This window comes from Artibeus jamaicensis, unplaced genomic scaffold (assembly GCF_021234435.1).
Source record: "Artibeus jamaicensis isolate MK-2021 breed Jamaican fruit bat unplaced genomic scaffold, CSHL_Jam_final contig_729, whole genome shotgun sequence".
NCBI lineage: Eukaryota > Metazoa > Chordata > Mammalia > Chiroptera > Phyllostomidae > Artibeus > Artibeus jamaicensis.
This window is the reverse complement of record NW_026521939.1, coordinates 7160501-7184333: the sequence shown is the minus strand read 5'-3', so window position 1 is coordinate 7184333 and position 23833 is coordinate 7160501. Positions and strand designations below refer to the sequence as shown.

At 48.2% G+C, this 23833-nt stretch overlaps 1 protein-coding gene across 1 annotated transcript in view; it reads right to left on the bottom strand.

The window, feature by feature from the left end:
- The window catches only part of TEKT5 (tektin 5), a 33057-nt gene extending 16190 nt beyond the window's left edge, over positions 1 to 16867 (bottom strand). Inside the window, exons 1-5 of the mRNA XM_037151194.2 lie at positions 16292 to 16867; positions 13145 to 13228; positions 12461 to 12531; positions 8206 to 8349; positions 3872 to 4094 (exon numbers count right to left, since the gene is read on the bottom strand). Of these exons, the coding sequence (XP_037007089.2) occupies positions 3872 to 4094; positions 8206 to 8349; positions 12461 to 12531; positions 13145 to 13228; positions 16292 to 16867 (1098 nt within the window). The remainder of the gene's footprint in view (positions 1 to 3871; positions 4095 to 8205; positions 8350 to 12460; positions 12532 to 13144; positions 13229 to 16291) is intronic.
- Positions 16868 to 23833: the final 6966 nt, after the last annotated feature.

Genomic DNA, 23833 nt, shown 5'->3' with positions numbered 1-23833 from the left:
AGGGCATGCATTGCAGGGGGTGGGGCAGGAACCCCAGAGGGGCGCTGCATCTGCACAAATTGGGCACTAGCTTTGTGATGGGGTAAGCCGGTCTGATCCCATCCGAGCCTGAGAAATGACTGGGCTTGGCCTGGAATTTGGAAACAAAATGCAATTAGAGAAAATCTGATTAGAATTAGATGACCCAGGCTTGCCTTGTGGAAGGATTTGATTCTCCTAATAGTCTGAGTCTAGAAGAGAGGAAGAAAGAAGGAGGGAGAGAATGGAGGGAGACAGCTGCTTATCCAGATGTTTGGCAAAGCCGAACCACTCTACAACCGTCACTCTGGCTACTTCCTACCACCCAGTTCAAAATGCAGGTTCTCAAGCCCAGCCCCACTTGGTCAAAACCTGCATTTTGATGCATTTTGATACTCGTGATTACTGCACACACAATAATAGTTAGGCACACAGATGCACGCTGCTGTTTTCTAAGTGTCAGGCTCTCGCCAACCAGCCTTGCCATTTTTGCCATAACCCCTCATACTACTTGCAACATGATTAACAATCTTTTCTTCAACTCAATTCATTCAAAAAGCCTGATTTTTAAACAAATAAAACCTGATATCACAATCATCAGTGGAAAATCAGCATCATTTGCCGTAACTGGAAATGACCATAAAAATGCATGAAACAAGATGAAAGTAAAACCAAGCTGCTTCAGCTCTGGCTGAGTACTGTTGCCTGCCCAAAGTTCTTAGCCTGAGGCCCACACTCGCTGTTTAAAAGGGAGATCAGCTAGTCTTAAAGAGGCGAGGGAGGCATTCTAGCATCTGATCAAGACCTTCCTCTTGAGATCATCACAAGGATTGAAGAAAGAATAACTTTCTCACCGTGTGATTCAATGATGTTAATGCTGTGTCCACATAACACACCTGCTATCATTTCCCTACAACTTTAGAATAAGGGCTGTTCTACCGCAGTGCCCCTGCCCCCATACCTCCTTCCCATAAGCCTTCTCCTCTTTCCCCCACTTAAAGTCCTCTCCCTAAAAGGCATGTTCAGCTGCGTAACTGAAAGCAGGTGGGGACTTAAGCTTATCTGGAAATTCCTCAGGACCCTGGCTTTCAAGACAGATCACTTCTCAAAGGCAGCCTCCCACGTGATGGTTATCAATTGTTTCAGCCCACAGGAGTCACCAGCCTCTCTTCTAAAAGGGGTCAATATGACCAAGAGTACCCCAAATCCCCAAAACGCAAGGACAAAGGACAAGGACCCAGGACAAGTTATAAGGTTTGGGGTGTGGCCTTGGTGAATAAACCCAAGATCATGGTGAGTAATGAAGTCTGCCTACAAATCCCCAAACCACTGGGGGTTTCAATGATACCTGCATGAAATGCCATGTAGACCTGGCCTTTCAAAGTGGGTGCCCATGAGCACTTTAGGCAATAATGTAATTGCTTTGCAGCACAAGTGAGGATGGGGACCTAGAATTTCCAGAAATGCCTCTTGTCAAGGAAAATCAGGCCAAGCTCAATAATTAAGTTATAAGTTTAAAGGGAGCATTTCAAATCCTCCAGCTGAAGCAAAGTGTTGAAAGGAAAAATGGTTGCTATATATTTATCTTCATTACATCAACTCCTACTTTTTTTTTTACCTTCACATGAGAACATTTTCCCATTGCTTTTTTGAGAGAGAGAGGAAGGGTATGGGGTAGGAGAGAGAGAAACATTGATATGAGAGAGAAAAACACTGATGAGTTGCCTCACATATGCATCCCAACCGGGGATGGAATCCACAAGCTAGGCATGTGCCCTGACCAGGGATTGAACCCACAACTTTGACATATTGGGATGATGCTTTAGCCAGCTGGCCTACCTGGCCAGGGCTATATAATGCCTATCGATTAAAATACACATGGTTGCAAAAACTCTCTGATCAGCAGTGATTAGGCTGTTAGTGATAATTCAAAACTTCTCCAGAGAAATTTGGTAAGAGAAAAGGTTTTGCTCCCCAGCTCCACCCAAAAGATCCATTTTCTTTCCATTGATAATAGTATCGATACTTGTTACCTTTTCATTAAGTGTTTATTATGTGCATAGAGATCCACTCATTAATCCTCACAATACTGGCATCGGGTAGGAATTCTTACTCTCTGTTCCACAGGTGAGCCACCAAGACCCACCAGAGGAGCCTTCCCAAGTCATGCCCAGGCCTCAGACTTCATGCCGTAAACTGACAATACAATGAATTTGATCTACCAAATGAAATGCTCTTTAAATGAAGACACTTGAACAACAGCCAAAAGGTGGGAGCAATCCAAGTGTCCATCAGTGGGTGAATAAACACACAAAATGTGGTCTATACATTAAATGGACTACTATTCAGCCTTTCGAGAAGGAAATGCTGACACAGGATACAACGTGGATGAAACTGGAATACATCTCACTAAGTGAAAAAAGTCAATCACAAAAAGACAAATATTGTATGACTACTTCAGTTAAGTACATAGGGCAGTCATAGACACAGAAAGTAGAATGTTGGCTGCCCAGGGCTGGGGAAGGAGAAATGGGGGTTATTGTTTAAAAGGTATAAGTTGAAGTGCAGAGTTCTTTCGGTTGGGGAAGATGAAAAAAAGTGGCAGAGATGGATGGCAGCTATGGCTGCACAACAATGTGAAGGTACTTGAGACCACTGAACAGTGAGTACTCTCATAGCTCAGTAGCTATGAACTAAAGGTTTGCGTGTCCCCAAACTCACACGGGGAGACAAAATCCCCATTGGGAAAGTACTAGGAGGTGGGGTCATTGAGGGGTGATTATGGCATCCATAGATTATGAATGGGATTAATCTCCTTATAAAAGAGACCTCTCAGGGCCCCCTTCCTCGGGGAGAAGACAAGTCTGTGATCAAGAAGCAGGTTTTCACCAGACACCAAATTGGCTGGTGCCTTGATCCTGAACTTCTCAGCCTCCAGAACTGTGAGAAATAAATTTCTGTTGTTTACAAGACACCCAGTCTGTGGGACTTTTTTTATGGCAACCCAAGGGACTAAGACAATGGTAACTTTTATGTATATCCTACTGCAATATAAAAATGATACTCCCCTACAAAAAGAAAAAAGATGCTTGAAATTAAGAGCATTTCCTCATTCATGCATCATTCAACATCAGCTCAAAACTCCTCATTGGGATTCTTTTCATTCACCGCACAAAGATTGCAGGAGTGTCTACTTTGTGCCAGGCAGCATACCAAGTGGTGGGGATACAAGGCTGAACCAGGAGTGATGCTCTGGCATCCAACAGGCTCTCTAAATTTACATTGAGCAGGGAGGGTAAATTTCATGCAGAGGAGACTTTCCCAGAGGAGTGAAACAGCATGACCCACTGGAATAAGGGAGAGTGAAAGGGGCATGTCAGTGTGGGAGTAGCAGGAATAGTGACGGAATTAGATCACCCTTTGTGCTCCTCAAATTCAAAAAGCACCTCACCCCTCCACACAGGGTCCTGAGGCTGTTGAAGCTTTTGACGGTCAAAAGATCACATTTTCAGAAAGTGGAGATGATCTGCTCAGACATGGTTCCTGGGTCTCCCTTGGCCCTGGGGGCCATCAGCAAGCAGCCTTTGGGGGCTATGGTGACAGCCAAGCGAGCTCTAGGCTCCAACACCCAGTGAACAAGGAAGATTTACTCCTAGATGTTCAATTCTTCCTGGGAAGCTCAAAGCACCTGCCCCACTTTGGTTTGGACACACTTGTAGACTGTGGAACGAGTGGGGCCTTTTCAGTGGCAGAGATGGGTGGACAGCTTGGCCAGATGCTGCTGAGACCACAGAAGGAAGGTGAGAGTGTGACAGAGTGGACGACGGTCCTCAGGCACATCTCACTTACTGACCTTAGCCAGCTGCATCTGCAGCTTATTCTTCACATCCGTGACCTCGGAGATGCGGGCATTGAAAGCCAGATTGGTGTCGGTGAACTGCTTCCACATCTGATCCGACAAGGTCTCAAGGAGGTTCTTGCCCTCCTCCTGCAGCCGGATGGAGTTGGCTCGCATGTTCTGCGAGTGCCTGATGTTGTCGTTACTGAATTTGGCCCAGGTCTCAGGCACAGAGATCCTGCAAGAGGCACAAGGACAAAATTTAGCACAGGGGAGGATCGCGGGTTTGCAGTAGGACTTGGGGGTCTCCCAGTTCAGGGCTGTTCAACCTCAGTACTCTTTTCTGTTTTGTTTATCCTCATCTGAGGACATTTTTCATTTGCTTTTTTAGAGTGAGAGAGGAAGGGAGAGAAAGAGAGAGAAACATCTATGCAACAGAAGCATCAATGTTGCCTTTGTACACACCCAGGGATCTGCACTGAGACAAGGGGACATATGTGTCCAGACCAGGGGTCACACATGCCCATATGTCCAGACTGGAGATGAACCCTCAACCTTCCCTGACCAGGAATTGCACATGCAACATTTTGGTTATGGGAAGATGCTCTAACTAACTGAGCCATACCAGCCTGGGCAGCCTCAGTACTTTTGACATCTGGTTGGGGATCAGACTCTGTTGTGGGGCCGTCCCATGCACTGTGAGATGTTTAGTAGCGTCCCTGGCCTCTACCCACCAGATGCCAGTAGCAATGCTTCTCCAGTGTGACAACCAAAAATGTCTCCAGACATTGCCCAAAGTCTCTTAGGGGAGGAGGCACAATGGTCCTAGCTGAGAGCCACTGGGCTAACCCAACCTCCTTACTTATAGGTGAGGCCACTGCAACCTGGAGAGAATAGCTGCTTTCCTTGGTGAGTTACCTCTCTGAAGAGATTCCCTGGAAAGGTTCTTTTTGGTAACACTTCCTCCACCGCCACCACCAAAATCAGAGACAGAGGGCACAATGCTGGCTGAGGTGTCCCTTCAGTTCAGGGACAGTGCTAATGCACTGACTTCTTTGTTTAACAAATGCTCTTGGAGCCCCTACCACATGCCAAGCCTTGTTCTAGGTGCTCCAGATAGAGCCATAAGTAAGAACAGCAATGTCCCTGACCTCATGGTGATAAATTTCCAGTGGAGGGAGACAGATGATAGATAAGATGTTTACACATGGGACTGTGTGCTATAAAGGAATTTAGGAGCAGGATGACGAAAGAGAGACAAATGGAAAGGGGCCATTATGTGTCAGGGTCATAGAAGGAAATCAGTGGAATTTATACTCAGAGAGGGTTGAGGTGCTCATGGATTAGCGGTTGCACAAAGCTGTCATCACCCCAGCTGTGGACAGTAGAGGAGAGGGGCAGGTCGGAGAGGAGGAGGCCTGGAGGGTCACTGGGAGGGAGGGAGAGAAGGAGCAAGGAAGGATAAATCCCCAACGGCTTTCTCCTCTGCTCTCCCTCCAGCTGTTGCTAGTGTTCCTCCTATTGGTTAACTCAATTGGAAAACAGAGGGCAAAGAGCCAGAAAGGCTCTCTGCAGAGGGCAGCCTCCTCTCGGGCAGCTAAGGAATCAACCTAGGAAATGGAGAGACATGGGCTACATTAGAAGGGGCAGGCAGGGAAGGCTTCTCGGAGGTGGTAATTCATAAGGGATTCAGTTTAGGCAAGAGAAAGTTCTTCCTGCACGTATATAAATCCCTACAACAAGCAACCAACAAGAGTTCTGTTCTCTGGGAAGCCTTCGAGAAGGCGGGAAATGCATTAACTTTTCAAGGTCTTTTCTAGCCAGGAAGTCTCTCCAGTTATTAAGTAGATTTTTATTCTCAGACAGTATGAAAGAAAAGACTGGATTTTCTGAAATAGACGTCTCTTTTCAAATGTTTTAAAACACACTTAGATTGCATCGTGAATAGAAATTTGCAAACATATAATACATGGTTGTTTAGTCTGGCTTTTGCAGGAGTTAAAAGCAAGCAACGAACAGGGGTCTCTCAGGCTTCTGGAGATGGGAGGGGCACTATGTCTGATCCAAAGCTTTCATTCAACGAAGACCTGAGGTGAAGTGTCTTTTCCAAGGTCTCACAGCTACTCACCATCAGATGAGGAAGGAGGAGGCACCAAGGACAGCAGATAGAGACCAGCAGATGTACCCCAGTGCTGATAGGGCACCGTCAATGTCAAGGCGGCTCAAACCTCTGAGCCCTCACCCTCCTCTGGAGCAGACAGCTGAGCTCCTCAGAGGAAACGACCAGCTTAATCACACTGTCCCTGGGGAGAATTTACCAGAGGTGTCCTGTCTCCTTGCGGGTTGTGTGCCTCAGGAGTGGGTGGGACGGCTTTCTGTAGCCTGTGTCGCCTGCAGACTAAAGATGGCAGAGACAACAGACTCTGCTGGGGAGACAGAAAGGCACCTGGACAAAACACCCAGGCACAGCGTCCATCCATGTGGGCTCAGACATTGGCTTTGCCACTCACTGTGTGAGTGTGGGCCAGTCGCTTCACCTGTCTGAGCCTTAGTTTCCTCATTATAAACAGGGGTAATAATGACACCTACCCCCATGTTTGTTGAGTGAATATGAAGCCCCCCCCATCACAGCACCTGGCAATAGTAAACACTTTCATCAAAAATTTTTGATGAATACTTATGATTCACAACACACTGTGTGTAAATCTTTCAGCAGGGTGTAGCAAATATCAGGTAAGAGGCAGCCACTATCATCATCATCATTATTACCACCGCCATCATCATCAGTTAATTCATGCCAGCGAGAACTGCAGTAAACAGACACTGCAATTCAGAGTCTCCAAATGTCCTTTCAGCTGCCTAGACATGGCCCTGCTTTGAGTAACCCCAAATAACAGCCCGGAGCTAGCACATCTGGGGAGTGATCGGTCACCACAAACAGCAGTGGAGGTGTGGGGGGGGGAGAAACTTTAAATAGTAGCCCCCTCCTGGGCATGTGCCCTGGATGCTCAGGTGTCAGGGAGGCATCTGTGGGTGGCTATGGATGAAGGCACTGAGACCCCTATGTCCTGCTCACCTTGCCAGCACTATGGGGGCATCAACCTTGTCAGGAAAAGAAAGATCCCAGCAGGTGTCATTGCTGAAAACCCCAAAGCATCCTCTCAACACTTCAGTGTTTACTAAGATCAAGAAAGTGACCCTGGGCGTGGTCGAGGAGACTGCCAACAAACTCCTTTTCTTCCCTCCCTCTCCCCTCCCTTCCTTCCTCTTGTCCTCCTTTCCCTCACTTCCCCCTTTCACTCATTTTCATTCAACAAATATTTATGGCACATCTACTATGTGACAAGCACAAATCTATGAGCTAGAGAATTTCTTAAAGAGGATAAGAGAGACACCACCCTCTGTTTGTACCCAGACTCTCTCTCTCTCTCTCCAGCCTTCAAACTACCAGTTGAGAAAGCATACTTTAGTTCTGCATCCATCAAGTTCTAGGTTGTTGTGACATGCCCACCACAGCGCCCAGCATGCAGAAGGCACCCAGCTCGTAGCTGCTGTGACGAGAAAGTGAGGTCATAGAGCAAAGTGCTCGGTAATTATTGGCTGTTGTCATTCCCCTACCTGAGGCTCTGTGCTTGCACTTCACTCACCAAACTTTTCATACTCATAGCCACTCTGGGAGTTGGGGACTATTATTATTCCAGTGTTATAGATGAAGAACCTGGGGCTCCGAGGGGTTAAGTTATGTACCTCAAGGGCTAGAGTAGAGGCTGGATTTGCGGCCAACAGCCTGGCTGTAGAACCCACTCTTAACCACCACCAGTGATGGTGAACATCAATTGGCTCTTCTGGCTGAGCTCAAATTCCTCCTCCCTCTGGTTACTACCATTTTGTTCTGGGAATTGCTTGGTGGCATTGCCAATTGAGGTGTCCCAGCATGTCCTGGCCCAGCAGCAGCAGTTGTGTGACCCTCACTGAGCCGATCCCTTGCTCCATCTTGCTGGAATTTGAATCTTGGGCAAAGTGGGGCAAGAATAGAAAGACAGTGTTGCTCTGACAAAGAGCTGATTAGCTCTCACTTCCTGGCTCCTTTAAGCTGCCAGAGCCTTCCCCTCCAGCCTTTCCCTTGAGTCGGTGGCTCCCTACAGCCTTCCAATAAATTCCAACTTGTCTTAAATTCTTTTAGCCAGAATTGGATGCTGTGGGTTACAACCAAGGATTCCTGTTCAACCACACTGCCTCTCACTTGACTGGTGCACGAGGCCCCTTTAAGGCTGCTTGGCAGGAGCAGACTCAGAAAACCCCACTCCCACCGTGCATGGGCAGATGGGGACCAAGAGCCCAGTACTTACGTGCCATCCACCTTCTCCACGCCATGGAAGAAGCTGATGCAGTCTGATGTGTTCCTCAGGTTAAAACACTTTTCATCAATAAACTGCGCTGAGTTTTTGTCCTCAAGGTCCCTCTCCAGAGCATGCTGAGCGTCTCGGTTATCCCTGGGTGGGTGGGGGGGTTTGTTGTCAAGGATTTATCCCTGAATTATGCATTAATCCAGAGTTCCTCACCCAAGAGTACATAGAAGGTTGCTGCAGAGCCACTGCTGAAAGCCAAGTCTTTGTACTCTCAGGAGGGTGCTCCGTCCATCCCCAGCAGCTTCTCAGCCCTCTTCCCACTTTGATGCCCTCACTACATCCCCAGGGCCTCCGTCCAATCCAAGCAGACCTGCTGTTATCAGAACAGGGGTGAGCAAACATTTACTTTGAAGGGTCAAATGCTAAATATTTTAGGCTTTGTGGGTCATATGGTTCAGCTCTGCAGAAAGCAGTCACAGATAGTGTAGAAATGATGGGCATGGCTGCATTCCAATAAAACTCTATTTACAAAAACAAGTGGTGGGCCAGAGTTGGCCCTCCTGCTGTAGTTTGCTGACCTGATTTGGAAGATATGAATTCACACTTTGAACAAAGCCTGGTATGGCTTTAAATCATGTGTCTCATCCTACAGCTGGCACAGAAGGAAAAGATGTGAATAAGACCCAGTCACTTACCTTCACATTGCTCACAGACTTGTGTAACTAAATAGAGTAAAACTACATATGTACAGAATGGTAAGGGCAATAGTGCGGGTTTGTAAATGATGCCAAGCAATATTAACTCAGGGTGAGGGGGTAATCAGGGAAGGCTTCCCAGGGAGCTACTACGCTGGTTTTTCCTAATAATAGGAGTAGACATTGTGGACAAAGTTGGGTGGGGGCATGAAAATTCCAAGCTAAGGACATCACATGTGCAAAAGCCAAGGAGCCAGAGACCTTCAGGTGTTTAGGGACCTATAAGCAGCTCAGTAAGGTGGTCAGAATCAGGGGCCGGGTGGAGTTCGAGCTGGGGCCGAGTCCAGGATTGGGTGGAGGCAAGGACTGGGCAGAGTCAGGGACTGAGCAGAGGAAACGGGAGGATAGTAAGTCAGGGGCCAGGACTTGAACCTACAGGGCTGGTGTCTTGGCTAAGAAGCTTAGGCTCAAAGGCCCCTGTTTGCCAAATTCTAGCCATCGGGGAATCATTTGCACGATGCTTGTCATAGTCCCAAAGTACTTACACTATTAGTTGCATCCTACTTATCTTTTTTATTAAATCACTTTAAAAATATAAACATGGTAAATGTATTTAAAGGGAAAATCTCCATCACTGTCTTAAAAAAACAATAATTCTTTCCGTTAATGGGTCACCTCAAACATAAATACTGAGCACTAACAGAGTCCTAGCTAGAATCCGTTGTCTCTAGAAGGGTGTAAGCCTGAATTTTTTCTGTTTCCCTCTTGCTTGAAAAAGAGAGTACTCAGTGTTAAAAGCACCTAAGCATCCACTGGGAATCTCGCCTTGAAGTGCTTAGAAGGACTGAAAGAGAACAAGGGAATAACTGACTAAGCAAGCTGATGTCCTGATGCCAACTGGGATGATGGGTGCACCTCTTACCTTGGCTTCTCGCCTTCCCCTTCTGTGTCCTCTCGTTCTCTCTTTCTCTTTCCGTTCCTCTGTCTCTTTCTCACATTTTTGTCTCTTCCTGCCTCATCTTTCTTAATTTCTCTCTGCCTTAGGGTCTCTGTCTCTGTCTCTCTCTCTCTCCTTCTCCCCTGTCTGTCTCCATCTTTCTGCCACTTTCTTTTTCTGCTATGGATACTGGGAGCTGGTGAGGGGTTACAAACAGGCCAGGAGCAGGAACATTGAATCCTGATGGTGGGCCCTGACCTATCAGGATACTCGAGATGATGTTGGGTCAGATGGAGGCATCCTGGGGCCTCAGAATCCCCGGCGAGCTCGTCCAGACTCCTGGCCCTTGCTCATGAGGCCTGGAGAAAAATGGGACAGCTTCTGAGTCCCTTCCTTGGCCCAAGACAGTGAGCCCTGCCAGTGTCAAGGCTCACCTAGCTGTTGATCTACTGGAAAAAAGCCAGAACTTGGCTCCTGCCCAGTCAGGAAGAGCCTTTCCTGCTTTGTTAGGAAGGCTGGGGAGCCGAGAACGTGGTGCTGCCCGGACAGGGGCCTCAGGAATCACCCGGAAAACCGCACGTCAAGAGTCCAGGCCTGCCTGTGCCAGGTTAGCCACCTGAGTAGGTCAGTGGCAGAGCCTCCCTGCAGGCGGCCAGGACACACTGGTAATAAAGCTCTGGCCATTTCTAGGTTAATTAGGCAGCCTGACAGCACAGGCTGCCTCCCTGCAGGATGATAGGCATTCTCTGACAAACGGGCTGCTCCTCAAGATAGAACCATCTCCATCCAGGGTGGCCCAGCCTCTGGTCCCGCGAAGGGGATGCTCCCCAGCCCGCAACCTTCTGCCTCAGCTGGTGCATCTCCCAGTGTCCGTTCCAGCATCTCCTGCTCTCTCTTCCTGTGTCTCTGTGTCCGCCCCTCTCCACCTCTGCTCTTCTCTGTCTCTAACTCACCTCTTCATTTCTCTCTTTTTTGAGTACAACTACGTCTCTCCTCTGTCCCTCTCTGTCCCTCTGTCTCTCTGACACCCCCCTCCCAACTCTGTTGACCACTTCATGTTGTCTGTCTGTCTCTCTCAGTGCTTCCCTGTTGCCCCGGTGATGGGACTGGCTTGGTCTGTTTCATTCTCTCTGGTTCTCCCGACTCTCCCACCATGTCCTTCATTGTCTGGGGTTGCACAAGTAGCCCCCCCCAACCCGAGTCTCAGAATTTCCCTTCTGGGGTTCAGCTCCTCAGTTTCAAGTCTGGCCTGTTGCTCCCTTTGCCAGTTCAAACTGTCCTGCTCCCTAAACTTCAGCCTCCTCGGCGCCTCAAGGCCAAGTTTTGTCATAGTCTTACGTCAACAACAAAGGAAAACCATTCACTCTTGCCAAAAAAAAGTCATTGTAAAAACTCAAGCAATAAAAATGCGGTAAAGGCATTCACCTGCCCACATGTTTTTTGTTTAAATCCAAGTATATAAGGTTTTTAAAAAGTGAATTAATGTATAGACAAATGCTAGGCAAACAGCAACCCAAGTGGAGGGTGGAATTGTCAGAAGTCAGGACAGAGGCATGCAGATGACAGGATTTAACCTGCTTTCATCCATTCAGTGAGGTGCTATGTTTGCACCTCATTCGGATCTGCCCCTAACCTTGCCTTCAGTTCTGCAAGTAGCTTTTCAACCCTGTCTTGGATGCTATACTGTCCTGGGCGATTCTCTGCAACCCCTGCCACCCAGTCCTCACTGCCTCAGTGGAGTTGAGGGACAGCTGTGGTGATGGAGGCGTGGAGGTGACCGCTGGGGTATGGCAGGCCAGGGCACCCCCGGAGCCTATGTGCAAGCTGCCTGGCCCCTTAGCATTCCGTTCGGGCTGCCCACATGCCACACACAGCAGGGAGGGAAGCCCTGAAAAGGTTGCCAGCTTGCCTCCTGCTACCTCTGTCTGAGTAAAGGAAGAGGAGAAGCTAGCAGAGTTGTGTGCCCTGCATGAGTTAAAAGCAAGTGCCGGAGTCGAGAGCCAGGCAGGAAGGCTGCCTCTGGAAGAGCTGGGAGCCAAGGGCTTAGCTATGGGCTCCAAGCCTTGTAAAACTCAAGCCTCTCTTTAATTATGGGGGAGCCTCTTGGCTTGTCATGGTACCAGTTACATAATCTTCCAAGAACTAAAAGCTGATTCCTTTTGAAGGCTCTCGGCTCAAGCGTCCACTAGTTCTACTCTGGAGATGCCCCTGTCTTTCACCTTGATGTCTAATGCCACCCACTCTCTGCCATTTCCCAAGGTTCAGAACTCACATGGGGAAGCCACAGTGAGGAGGCCACAGTGAGAACGATTTCTTTTGCTGAGGCTCTCATTGCAAACAGGAACAACCAGTGATGTGCTGACTCATGAGAACCAATGTGCACATCTCAGTAACATCCTACTGGTAGAATGAAATCAGCTATGATAACAGCATTTATACCCCTGAAATCGGCAAATGCTCCAAATCAGGATTTTTTTTTCCTTTCTAGGGAGCTGGTTGTTAAACACTTCCCAATAGGCCACTGACCATAAGAACCACCTAGAGCCAGGGGTCCATCTGGCTTTCCCCACGACACCTGGGGGACCCAGTACAAACTCTAAGAGGGAGAGAAAGCAGCCCTTACCTCATCTGGATATCAATTCTCTGAGCTAGTCTTCTCATCTGTTCTTGGCAACATTTTAACAAATCTACCTCCTGCAATGAAAATGTCAGAAAGAACAGTGCCCCTTAGAAACTCACACCCTCCTGTCCCCCAGACCAGAGCCCCCATCCTCACCTCCCACTGCCCACCCCCGACCCCACAAGCTGAAATGTCAGGGTGGAGTCCATTTCTTGCCCCACCCCGTGTGATCCCAGGGCCAGAGAGATGAGGGTCGCGACTATGGAGATTCCACATACATTGCCCACCTTCCTTCCTTTTTTGTGTATTTCCAGATTAAAAGAAAATCTAGCACCTACTTTGTGCCAACTACTCAATTATGGAATATTTTATCACTGAATTATATAATGCATACCAAGTGGTACATAGAGTAGGTGCTCAATTAATGCTAGTTATTATTATTATTATTATTTACTAGTGTGATGAAGATGGCACCCACAGTTTGGAGATGAAAAGACTGAAAGTCAAACGACCTTCCTCCCTGTTCCTAAACCACAACCTTGGCCCCCCACCCAGGCTTTCTGAGCCCCAACTCTGCACGGGCTGACATATGGGGCTTCTGCTCCCAGCAGGCAGCTCAGAACACTCTCTGACCAGCTGGTCCTCCCTCCCACCTTAAGGGATTGGGTGACTCAGGAGGCACCTTACCTGGATAAGGTTTTTCTCCACATTGTCATGGACCAAATCGATCCCAATCCTTTTCTCTCGGTGGTACAGACACTCCAGGGCCACCTGCAGGAAGCAAGCAGGGGAGATTGGGGATTCTCCCTGCTGTCTATCAGACCCTGAGAGGAGGGACTCACATCTCTCTTGGCCATGATCTGTTTTATCCCCAGGAAACTGGATACTTCAGGTAGTGGCATCATTGTGCATCTGCGTGGGTTTCTGGCGGGGGGTGGTCAGGGAGTGCAATACTGGTGCATATCACACCAGTTTGCTGTGCATGTTAAGTCAGCTTGAGAAGTGTAAAGCACTCAAAATAATGGCAATTAATATTATCTATGAATATTAATTATTGTTGACATTGACCCTTCAATGTGAGTTTGAACTACATGGGTCCACTTAGATGCAGATTTTTTCAATAAATATTGTAGATATTGTATTTTCCCTCCCTTGGGAATTTCTTAATAACATTTTTTCATCTCTAGCTTACTTTAGTGTAAGAACATAGTATATTATACTTCATACAAGATATGTGTTACTTGACTGTTTATGTTATCAGTAAGGCTTCCCATCAATAGTACACTATTAGTGGTTAAGTTTTGGGAAAGTGAAAACTTATATGTGGATTTTGGGCTGCAAGGACAGTTGATGCCCCTCACCCCATCATTGTCCAGGTGTCAACTGGATGTGAAAACCTGTCTTTGGACATTTCTAAATGGGAGGGGAGCTTAGGAAAGTGACCAAGGCCAAGCCCGGTAAACCCTGCCACTCAGCAATGGACCTTCAACTGTCCTGGGGACATGAGCAGAGCGGAACAGGAGACAGGAGAAGTGGCAGCTGGGGGAAGCCCTGCAGTGAGACTGAGAATGGTGATGGGCCACCAGCCTGTGATGTCACAAAGAGTAGGGGGCAGGGCAGGAAATGGGGAGCATCACATCTTGGCATCGGAATGCCAGTGCATCTGGGACCTCAGGGAAGAGAGGGATTCATTGATTCCACAAGAATTTCCTGAGCCCCTCAAGGTAGTGGGGAAACAGCAATAAACTCCACAGATGGCCCCAGCTGTGATGGAGCTTTCACAGAGAGGGAAGAACACCCACAAGGAAACACATAAACTCAATCATTTCTGACTGTAGTAAGAGTTGTGAGGAAAACAGTGATGTGGGGGGCTTGGCGGGGAGTAAGTGTGTCAGGGTGATCAGAGAGGACCTCTCTGAGGTCACACGCCACGACCTAAACCAAGAGAAGCAGCAGAGCTGAATGGGAATCATGCAGCAGGAAGAGGGAGCGGCAGGTGCAAAGGCCGAGGTAGGAGGAGGAGAGGACAGAAAACTGTTGGGACTGGAGAGGAGAAAGTGAGGATGGACTGGTGGGCAGAAGCTGCAGTTGGAGGCTGTGGTTAGTAATTTAGATGTTAATTAGGGCACATTAGGAAGCCAGTGAGGGGGGTTGAGTGGGGAAGTGGGAAGATCCAGTTTAATATTTAAAATCACCCCTCTGACCACTGTCTGGAAAACAGGTTGGAGGGGAGCAGGAATGGGGAGGTGGTTACCACTGCCCAGCGAGAGGCACCTGGACTGAGGCGGTGACCCTGCACATGGAGAGAAGCGGAGAGAATCGAGATGTCTCTGGACCCTGTGCCACCATGGGGCCGTCTGAGGAGGCCACATGATGTGAGGGCCAGGGCTGAGTTCCCCAGACAGGCTGGGAGGTGGGGGGAGAGCAGAAGAGGAGGGCATAGATTTGGGACGCTGCCCTCAGTCTCCGAGCAGCACTCCTGCCCACTCTCCTCCCAGGGAGAAACCTGGGGGTGCAGGGAAACAGTGGGACTCCCCCCACCCCACTGTAGTGGATGGAATCTGTGCCACGTCTCCCAGAGGATCTGGAGGCAGAACCTCTCCTACAGAAGCCCCCACACCTGACAGGCAGCAGGAGCTGCGGCAGGAGGTTTCCAGGCAGGAGGTTCCGAGTCCCCACGTGCTCCAGGGAGCCACAGAACATCATTCTGGGTGGCCAAGACCAGCTCCCCCAGCACAGGGCAGGCTCCTTACCCAATGTACACTCCAGAGAAGAATACTTACCCAGACTCCCTGAAGCCAGGGAGCCCAGGTGAGTTCTGGCAAATGGGCTAAAAATGAAATCCCATGATGCACCCTTTGGAAAACTGATACTTCCCACAAAAAGACAGACACAGTTGGCACAATGCCTTTCCTGCCTCACACGAAAATATCAAAAGCTCCTTGCAAGCAGGAACTCACAATATGAGACACGAAACCTCCTTGCAAGCAGTAGGATAGCAGCTACATGCTAAGGATGGCCAAGCAGAGATTGGAGCCTGTCTACTTTCTGGCATCAAGTGCAGAAGTTTGCTCTGTTTTTCTCTAGAATTCTCACTGTGACAGAAAAAGAAATTCCTGTTTGGTTGAGTGGCTTTAGTTATATACCTGTTTCCATGTAGCCCAAAGCCATCCTTACTGATCCGGGGTATGATGGGAGACCAAGGAAGTCTTGAAAATGTTCATATTCAGATATTTATTCATTTATTTAACCAGTACTCATTAAGTGCCTCCCATGTGCCCCACACTGGGCTAGGCTAGGAAGATATTCAAGCCAGTAGTATAGTGAACAGGCAGTGAGCACCGACATTGCTTGTAAAGGACCCACAGAGAAGTACAGTACATCAGAGCTGAGTGTCCGTGTTAAACACATTGGCGACAAAGCAGACAAAATTTCCTGCCCTCATGGCGCCTGTATTCTAGTGCGGGGCGAGGACCGCTAAATAGTAAATGTGAATCTCATAGGGTATGTGAGCAGGTGTTGAGAACTTCAGAGACAAACGAAACAGTTATTGTAAGCGTGACCTCTCTAGACCACCACACGCACATGCCTGATGGAACTCTTGTTTCCATGTAACCCCAAAGAGGAAAAGAAACTCCATTCACTGTAAGGAACCCTGATTTGACTAGGATTATCCTAAAATGACTCAGATTATATTTTTTGTCTTAAAAACTGATTATAGAGGATGATGCTGCTCAAACCAACCCCTAAGAGCCTACCATCCTTGTCCTCACTCAGAAAACATGCAGGCACTGCGTGGTGGCCTCTGCACCCTGCTCCCAGCCCCACACTCGCCTGCAGGGGACAGTTGGCCTCTTCGGCAGCACACTCCAGCCGCTTCTTGACAGTGTCCAGGCTGCGGTTCTCGTTGAGAAGCCTGTCCAGCTCATAGCTCAGCTCAGACTTCCAAAAGCCAATGTCTGACAGCCTCTGGCCCAGGTTCCGGCAGGTCCCCTCTTGCATCTGGCGGGTCAGCTGGTCCTTGTCCTGCATGAGCTGCAAGGAGTCCCCTGTCAGCCTGCCAGCCCACAGCCGAGAGGCCTCGGCCCCGCGCACCTGCAGCTCGTTGGACCTGTCCCAGTCTTGGGGGCTGTAGCGACAGAAGAGCGCTGAGTGGAGCACCGGCAGCGTGATGGGTGGCTTCACAGAGCTGTGGCATGTGGCTCCCTTGTCCAGGCAGGTCTGAGCATTGGAGACCTTGTAGAAGAGGCTGGGTCTCCACGAGTTGAGGTAGCGGTACCCAGGCAGGTAATAGGGCTGGTAACATTCCTGGATCACTGGGGCCGGCACAGCTGGAGGCACCACACTGAAGCCACAGGCTTTCTTGGGGCCACAGTAACTGGCAGTCTGAGCAGTTCCAAGAAACTCCATCCTCTCCCATCAGCCCCAAAAGGGCAAAACACTGCTCACAGGAGCCAAGGCTCTCAGCAAAGGGAGGGAGCTCCTCTGGGGACTGTAGGACCTCTGTGACTCTGCACTGTTGTCATAAAGCCTGGGGGACAGGGCTTTACTGGGGCCCTCGCTCACTATCAGGCCAGCTGGGGTCATATTGTTCCAGTCAAAACACACCAAAAATCACCTAAGTGAATAGGAGTTGCTCAACCCACAGAGTTGGGGGTGTAAGAAATGACATTTATCTATTTTCCCGTGACAATCAAATCTGCCTTTGCAGACCTAACTCTGCCTATGGGAGAAAATTTAATGTCCACTCCAGTGAAACACAGTCGGTCAGTTCAGGGACAGTTTGGTCAACAGGGTGGCTCTCCTTCTGTCTGTCTCTAAGACGGCATCAAAGTGCGACATCCACAGAATGAACTCTTAGTATGCAGAACAACAGGAATAAACCTCAAACGTATTCAGCTAAGTGGGAGCGGCCACACTCAAAAGACCACATCCTGTGTGATTCCATCCAGACGCTGCTCTGGAAGCACAGATCCATGTGGACAGAAGACAGACAGTTACAAGGGGACAAGACGAAGAGGATGAGAAAATTTGGGGATGGCGAGAGCATGGTCTGAATCTCGATTGTGGTGAGGGGTACACAGCAAAACATGTTTGTCAAAACCTGCAGAACTGCCCACTAAAAAGGGGGAATTTTACACAAATTATGCTTCAATAAACCCGACTGTGATGGGGAGGGGGAGGGACTGTGAGGTCCTCAACGCAGCAGGGACTCTGTTTGGTTCACCATGAGGTCCCAGCACACCACTGAGCGACGGAATGAACAGATGGGCATCTCAAAGGGGAGTTTTAACATTTCAAAAAAAGCATTCAACCCTCTGTTCTACATCAATATGTTTATCCCATCAGGAAAGTTCCCCGTCTCCTGGTCTGGTGGTAGTGGCAACGAAATCTTAAGGTCTAGAATAAGAGGTACATTGTCCTGAAGCTTTTCCTGTCCCATTGGTGAGTGAGGGGAGCAACCAGGGTTTTCTCTGAACCCTGGCAATGGCTTTCAATTCAGACACCGAGGGACTTTAGTTGGGAGTGTCTGCTCCTCCTGTCTGCCATGGCTGGGAACCCGGTGCTGTAGGTGTGGGGGGCTCAGACTGAACGCCACGGCCCCCGCCACACCAGTTACAGGGCTGCTGCAGAAAGGAAGCAGGGCCTTAGAAAACCCCAGACACTGGCGAGGTAAGTCCCTCAGTGACTTCCAGCAGGAACAGCTCAAGCAGGCTGGAAGTATCTGTGGCCCCCTTCCCCTGGGCTCCAGGTCGCCTGCTCGATCTGGCAAAATGTGCAGGGACAAACCCCACCACCAAGTGAAACTGCCACCAGAGAAACTAGCCCACCTGCCTTTCAGCACTTTGGGGCCCTGGCTTGATTTTCCTGAGCAAGACAGGATGTCTTAAAGAGAAAAACAGATCTCGAAGGCCCGATATTTGACTTTGCATATGTTATTGTCGACATAAGAAATGTACAAACCTGTAGAGAATTTTTATAAGATTTTATTTGGGCCAAACCGAAGAACATTGCTGGGAAGCAAGATCTCAAATGCTCCAAATAATAGCAATTTGCAGTTTCTTTTATACAGTTGTAATTAAGGAGGAAAGGGAAGGAAGAGTACATGAAGGTGGGAGAAAGTGAGGCAGGGATCAGATCACAGGACAGTCAGCAACGCTCCGTGCTCTCTTGAGGGTGGTTGTGCTTCAGGGGGGTCTGGAAAAGATGACGACTCTGGCATCCTCTTTTCAAAGGTGCGTTAACCTAGGTGCCCAAGAACAATGGGCAGGGCTGGCTTAAGGCAAAGGTGAACCTTTCACTAAGAAGTTATAGGCCTTGGGAGTGACTCCCCACCGTGATCTGCCCAGTCATAAATGTATGATCAGATTACTCTGTGTGAGGTTTCTTTCAGTTAGGTTTATTGCAGCACCCTATATATACAGATTTTTTATACACGTATAGTATATACAGACATATGTACATTCATATATGTATATATATATATGACTCACACATTTTTCCGGCTCTGAAGACAAAGAAGAATCTATGTGAGGAGTGGAAAGTTGGCAAGAGGTTTGATTACAAACGAATCTGTTTTCTTAGGCTTGTTAAGTAATTGCCCTCCTACTTTCGCTCGTGGACAACAACATCAGTCGCAAGGTCCTGACCGTGGGTTGAGGGGTCCCAGTGGCAGGAAGGATGCACTTGGGGACATCTGATTGATGTTGTTCAGGCAAAGGTGACCTTTCCCCAGAGTGGCATCACAGTGGAACCCTTCCTGGCCTGGATGATGATGGCAACCATGCTGTCCTTGGACGGGAGTTTCAAGAATCAAGTGAGGGCAGAGCAAGGTACTTGGCACATAGTAGGTGTTGGGCAATTGTTATCAGTATCATTATTATTACACCACACTCCACCAATCCTTTTATTTTTATCCTTGATAATGTCGGGAGTCGGGCATTGTTCACTCCTTCATTTTACAGAGGGCAAACTGTGGCTCAGAGAGTGAGCTCGTTTCCCCAGGGGCACACAGCTGGTGTCCAGAAATGGCTCAGCCAGCACACTCTCTGTTTTCCAGGGGGGAAGGAGAACCAGATAAAAAATCCAGCTCCTTCCAGTGGAGCTGGCAGGGAGCTCTGAGAAGAGCTCAGTGAAGTCAGGTTTCTCTTTTACCTGCAACATTATAAAGAATTTCAAAAATGCAGTGGCTTTCAAACACATTCTCTGACATCGAAGGCTGTCTTCAGATAAACTCCCCCACAGGAGCAGGGCACATGGCACAAGGAGCTCTGAGGTGCTGGGCTGTGGGGAGTGGAGATGAGTCCCCAGAGCTCCGGGGAGCTCAGCGGAAGCCCTGATTTGGTCTACCCCCCCACCCCATTTCATAAATGACGGCCACCTAGTCGAGAAGTGGAAAAGCCAGATTCCATGTCCAGGTTCTCTGAAGTCAGACTAATCCTTAGAGAAAGGATGGGATTATCATAGTCATCAAAAGATATTCTATTAAACCTGGAATCGTGTGCTGGTGGCAAATGTGGGTGTGTGACTGTCCTACGGCTGCTGTCACAAATCACCACCAAGTTTGTGTTGAAAACAACACAAACTTCTTCTCCAAAGAGCCATAAGGGGCTCAAATCAAGGAGTGGGCTGGGCTGGCTCCTTGTGGAGGCTCCAGGGGACCATTTCCTGGCCTTTCCAGCTTCCGGAGGCTGCTGGCCCCTCTGGCTCAAGGCCCCTTCCTCTGTCTGCAAACCTTGCAGTGTAGCCTCATCTCTCCCCTCTGACTCTCCTGCCTCCCTCTTACAAGACCCTCTGATCATATCAGACCCACCCAGATAATCCAGGAGAATCGCCCCTTCTGGAGATTCTCAATCTAAGCACATCTGTAAAATCCCCTTTGCCATGTGAAGCAACATACCCACAGCTTCCGGACATTAGGGTGCCAACATCTTTGGGGGCCATCATTCTTTCCACCACAGTAAGCAATAGGAAAGGATGCTGGGTGATAACAAGTCAGACAAGAGTGATGTGCTGAAGAGTGTCCACACTGAGGAGAGACTCGGGCCTGAGACTCAGGGCAGATTGAAGCATCTCCTCAGCCACTGCTGTTCCCAAGGTCTCATGAATTTCTAATGTATTTGTTTTAAGTCTTAAAAAACAATTCTATCACCCAAACTTAAGTTCCCATTGCATCCTCCTATCTGTGCCCCTCATTTGTTCATGTGCCCCCAAATGGCCTGGAGAGCTTGCTAAAAGGCAAATGCTGGTTGACTGGGGCTGGGACTGCCCAGAGATGTTTTTTTCTTACAAGCTCCCAGGTGAGACTGGTCCACACATACCTGGAATAGCAGAGGCTCTGAAATGAATTCTATGAGAGAAAGGATCATTTTTTATTTTGCTCATCATTGTATCCACAGTGCTTACTTGGGTACCTGGAGCATAGTAGGTGCACAATTTTGGTTTGCTGAGTGAATGAAATGGATGGATGATGGATGGACAGGTGGACGGATGGCTAGGTGCATGTATGTATGGATGAGTGAGTGAGTAGAACATGGGTATGTGAATGAATGAAGTGATAGAACTTCAGATACCATTAAATGAGAAAAATAAATAGAAAACAATTGGCCACAGCTCAACCAAAAAAGAATAGTAAAACCTGACAACTCTGTCCAGAAGACTAAAGGAATCAACTTCTAAAAATTTAGAGAGTGAAAATAGTAAAAGTAAGGCCCTTTGTGTGTAATCTTTGTATTTGCCAATTGTATCAAAACTAAGAAAAGTAAGCAGGAGCACAGTCCTGGAAATCTGTGGCGTGGAGGGGAAGATGTTAATGAAATCGTCCACTCTGTGTGTCGTCAGGCACGTCACTGTTTGGAGATCCTACTAGAAGATTTTTTTCAGTCTCTTCTACACCGTGCGCGTAGAAATCTCATTCTCTTCTGACACCTCTGTGGGGAGTGGAGTAGGGGAGGCTGGGGAGATGGGAGACCTGACTGACACCCCGCCCTCCCCGGGGAGTTCCGGGTCTTCCACTCCAGCTCCGCCTCCCAAACCTGGGAGCCCGGCCCTGGATCGAATTGACTCTATTTTATTGCGATCTCTCCTTCAATCTGCTGTTTGGGCAGCCTGACCTCCATGGGCCGTGAAGCCGTAGCTCCCATTTGTGGATTTAATGCAAAACCCTCTGTCAGCAGAAGAAAGGTGATGGCTTGCGCCGTACTGTCTGGCGCAGCTTCACCGAGCCAGGCAGCAAGCATTCCTTGGGTGCCCCCTGTGGGTCGGCAGGAATCTTTCACCCGTGCTCTTCCCTCAGCCAAAATTTGTAACTACAAGTGGCTCCAGCTAGTGCTCAGAAAACCAGCAAAATAGGGACACACACAGAGAAAATCCAGAAAGCAGCTGCTTTGAATTCAGCATCCTCATAGGTTTGTATCATTTAGAAACAAAAACTGTTTTTATAATTAAGCATTTTATATTTCACTTTGAATTGCCAAAGGTGTCTTTCTGGTGCTTAGAGTCCTGGCCCTGGCTGGTGTCCAAGGACCCAGCAAAGTTTCTGGAAATGTTCCTGCAAATACACACATGGACTGTGCTGAACTGTGTGCGTGTATGTGTTCATTTCCATACTGATGGTTGCAGGAACATCAGGTTATGAAGGACAGTCATCCCTGAGAGATGGGAACACAGGAGGTGAGAGTCCTTGGTGCAAGGGGGGCATCACTTCTGGAGTTAAGGAGACAGAGCCAGGGGGTGGGACGCCAATGTGGCCAGAGTCTGAAGGACAGAGTGGGGAAGAGGAAGAGCTGCCCAGGGAAAGCTCTGGAGGTTGGCAGAGGGGTACTTGGTTTTCAGCTGCGCAGGATCAGTGCCTGCGTGCGACACAACAGTCCTGTGCAGGGGAAAGAACAGCCCAAAAGAATTAGAGGGGAAAATCCCCAGAGCTCCCACAGGGCTGGAAATAGTTTCCCGTCCCACAACCACAGTAGGGAATGTCAGGGTTTGTGCAGCACCAAGTCAAACACCTGGAAGGGCCCCGCCTAACAAAGTTGAAACAACTGATAAAAGTTGCCCAACAGATAAAAATGTTTCTAGTCACTCTGGCTTGTGTGGCTCAGTGGATTGGGCACAGGCCTGTGAACCAAAGGGTTTCAGGTTCAATTCCCAGTCAGGGCACAAGCCTGGGTTGCAGGCCAGGTCCCCAGTAGGGGGTGCGTGTGAGAGGCAACCACACAATTGATATTTCTCTCCCTCTCTTTCTACTTTCCTTGCCCTCTCTCTAAAATTAAATAAAATATTTAGAAAAAATGTTTCCAGTCAATTAGCTGTAGCCCAGAAAAAAGTATTTTTAAAAATTTATAAAAAAACATTTTTCATCAGTCAAAAGGTAAAATTCACAATGCCTGACATCCAATAATAAATTATTGGTCTTGCAAAGGAGCAGGAGCATATGACCTGTGATAGACAGAAGCAGAGAATCAATCAACTGAAACCAAATCAGAAATGACAGATAATTGAATTAGTAGACAAGGATATCTAAAGTTATTATAACTGCACCCTATGTGTTCAAGAAGCTAGAAGAAATATTGGACACATCAAATGGAGACATTAAAGATATTTTAAAAAAGAGAAAAATCGAATTGAATTTGCAGAGACGAAAACTACAATGTCTGAAATGAAAACTACACACGATGAGATTAAAGGCGTGTTTTAGTCAGCCCAGGCTGCCCAGGAAAATCCCACAGCCTGGGTGGCTTATAAATGACAGAAAATCATTGCTCACAGTTCTGGACACTGGGAGTCCAAGGTCAGGATTCCAGCATGGTTGGGTTCCAGTGAGCTCTCTCTTGCTGGCTTATAGACACCTTCTCTTTGTGTCCTCGTCGGGCCTTTCTAAGTATGGGGACACTAATCCCATCATGAGACACCCCCTTCATGACATCATCTAACCCTAATACCTCCTAAGACCCCCACTTCTGAACACCATCACATTGGGAGGGGGTAAGGGCGTCAACATACGGATTCGGGGCTGGAGGGACACAAACATTCAATCCATCATACAGCAGAGTAAATTGCAGTAGAAAAAATGCTGAAAAACAATGACAAAATATTGCTGAATCAGATTAAAAGCGTTAGCAGCAATGACGGCTTCTGGTTCTTGAGTTGGGCAAAGACAGAGTTCAGAGCCAAGAACGCTAGCACAAGAGGGAGTTTATTCAGCATGCAAACTTAATATACTCAAAGACACGATTCAAGCGGGCTGCTCAGAGATGTCTTGCCCTTTAGAAAGTCACAGCAGCAGCAGAAGTGAGCCAGCTGGGATGGGCAGACTCAGGAAACAAGTTACAGATGTTAAATAAGGGCCCTTGGCAACAGGTTCCAGAGGTTAGCTGAGAT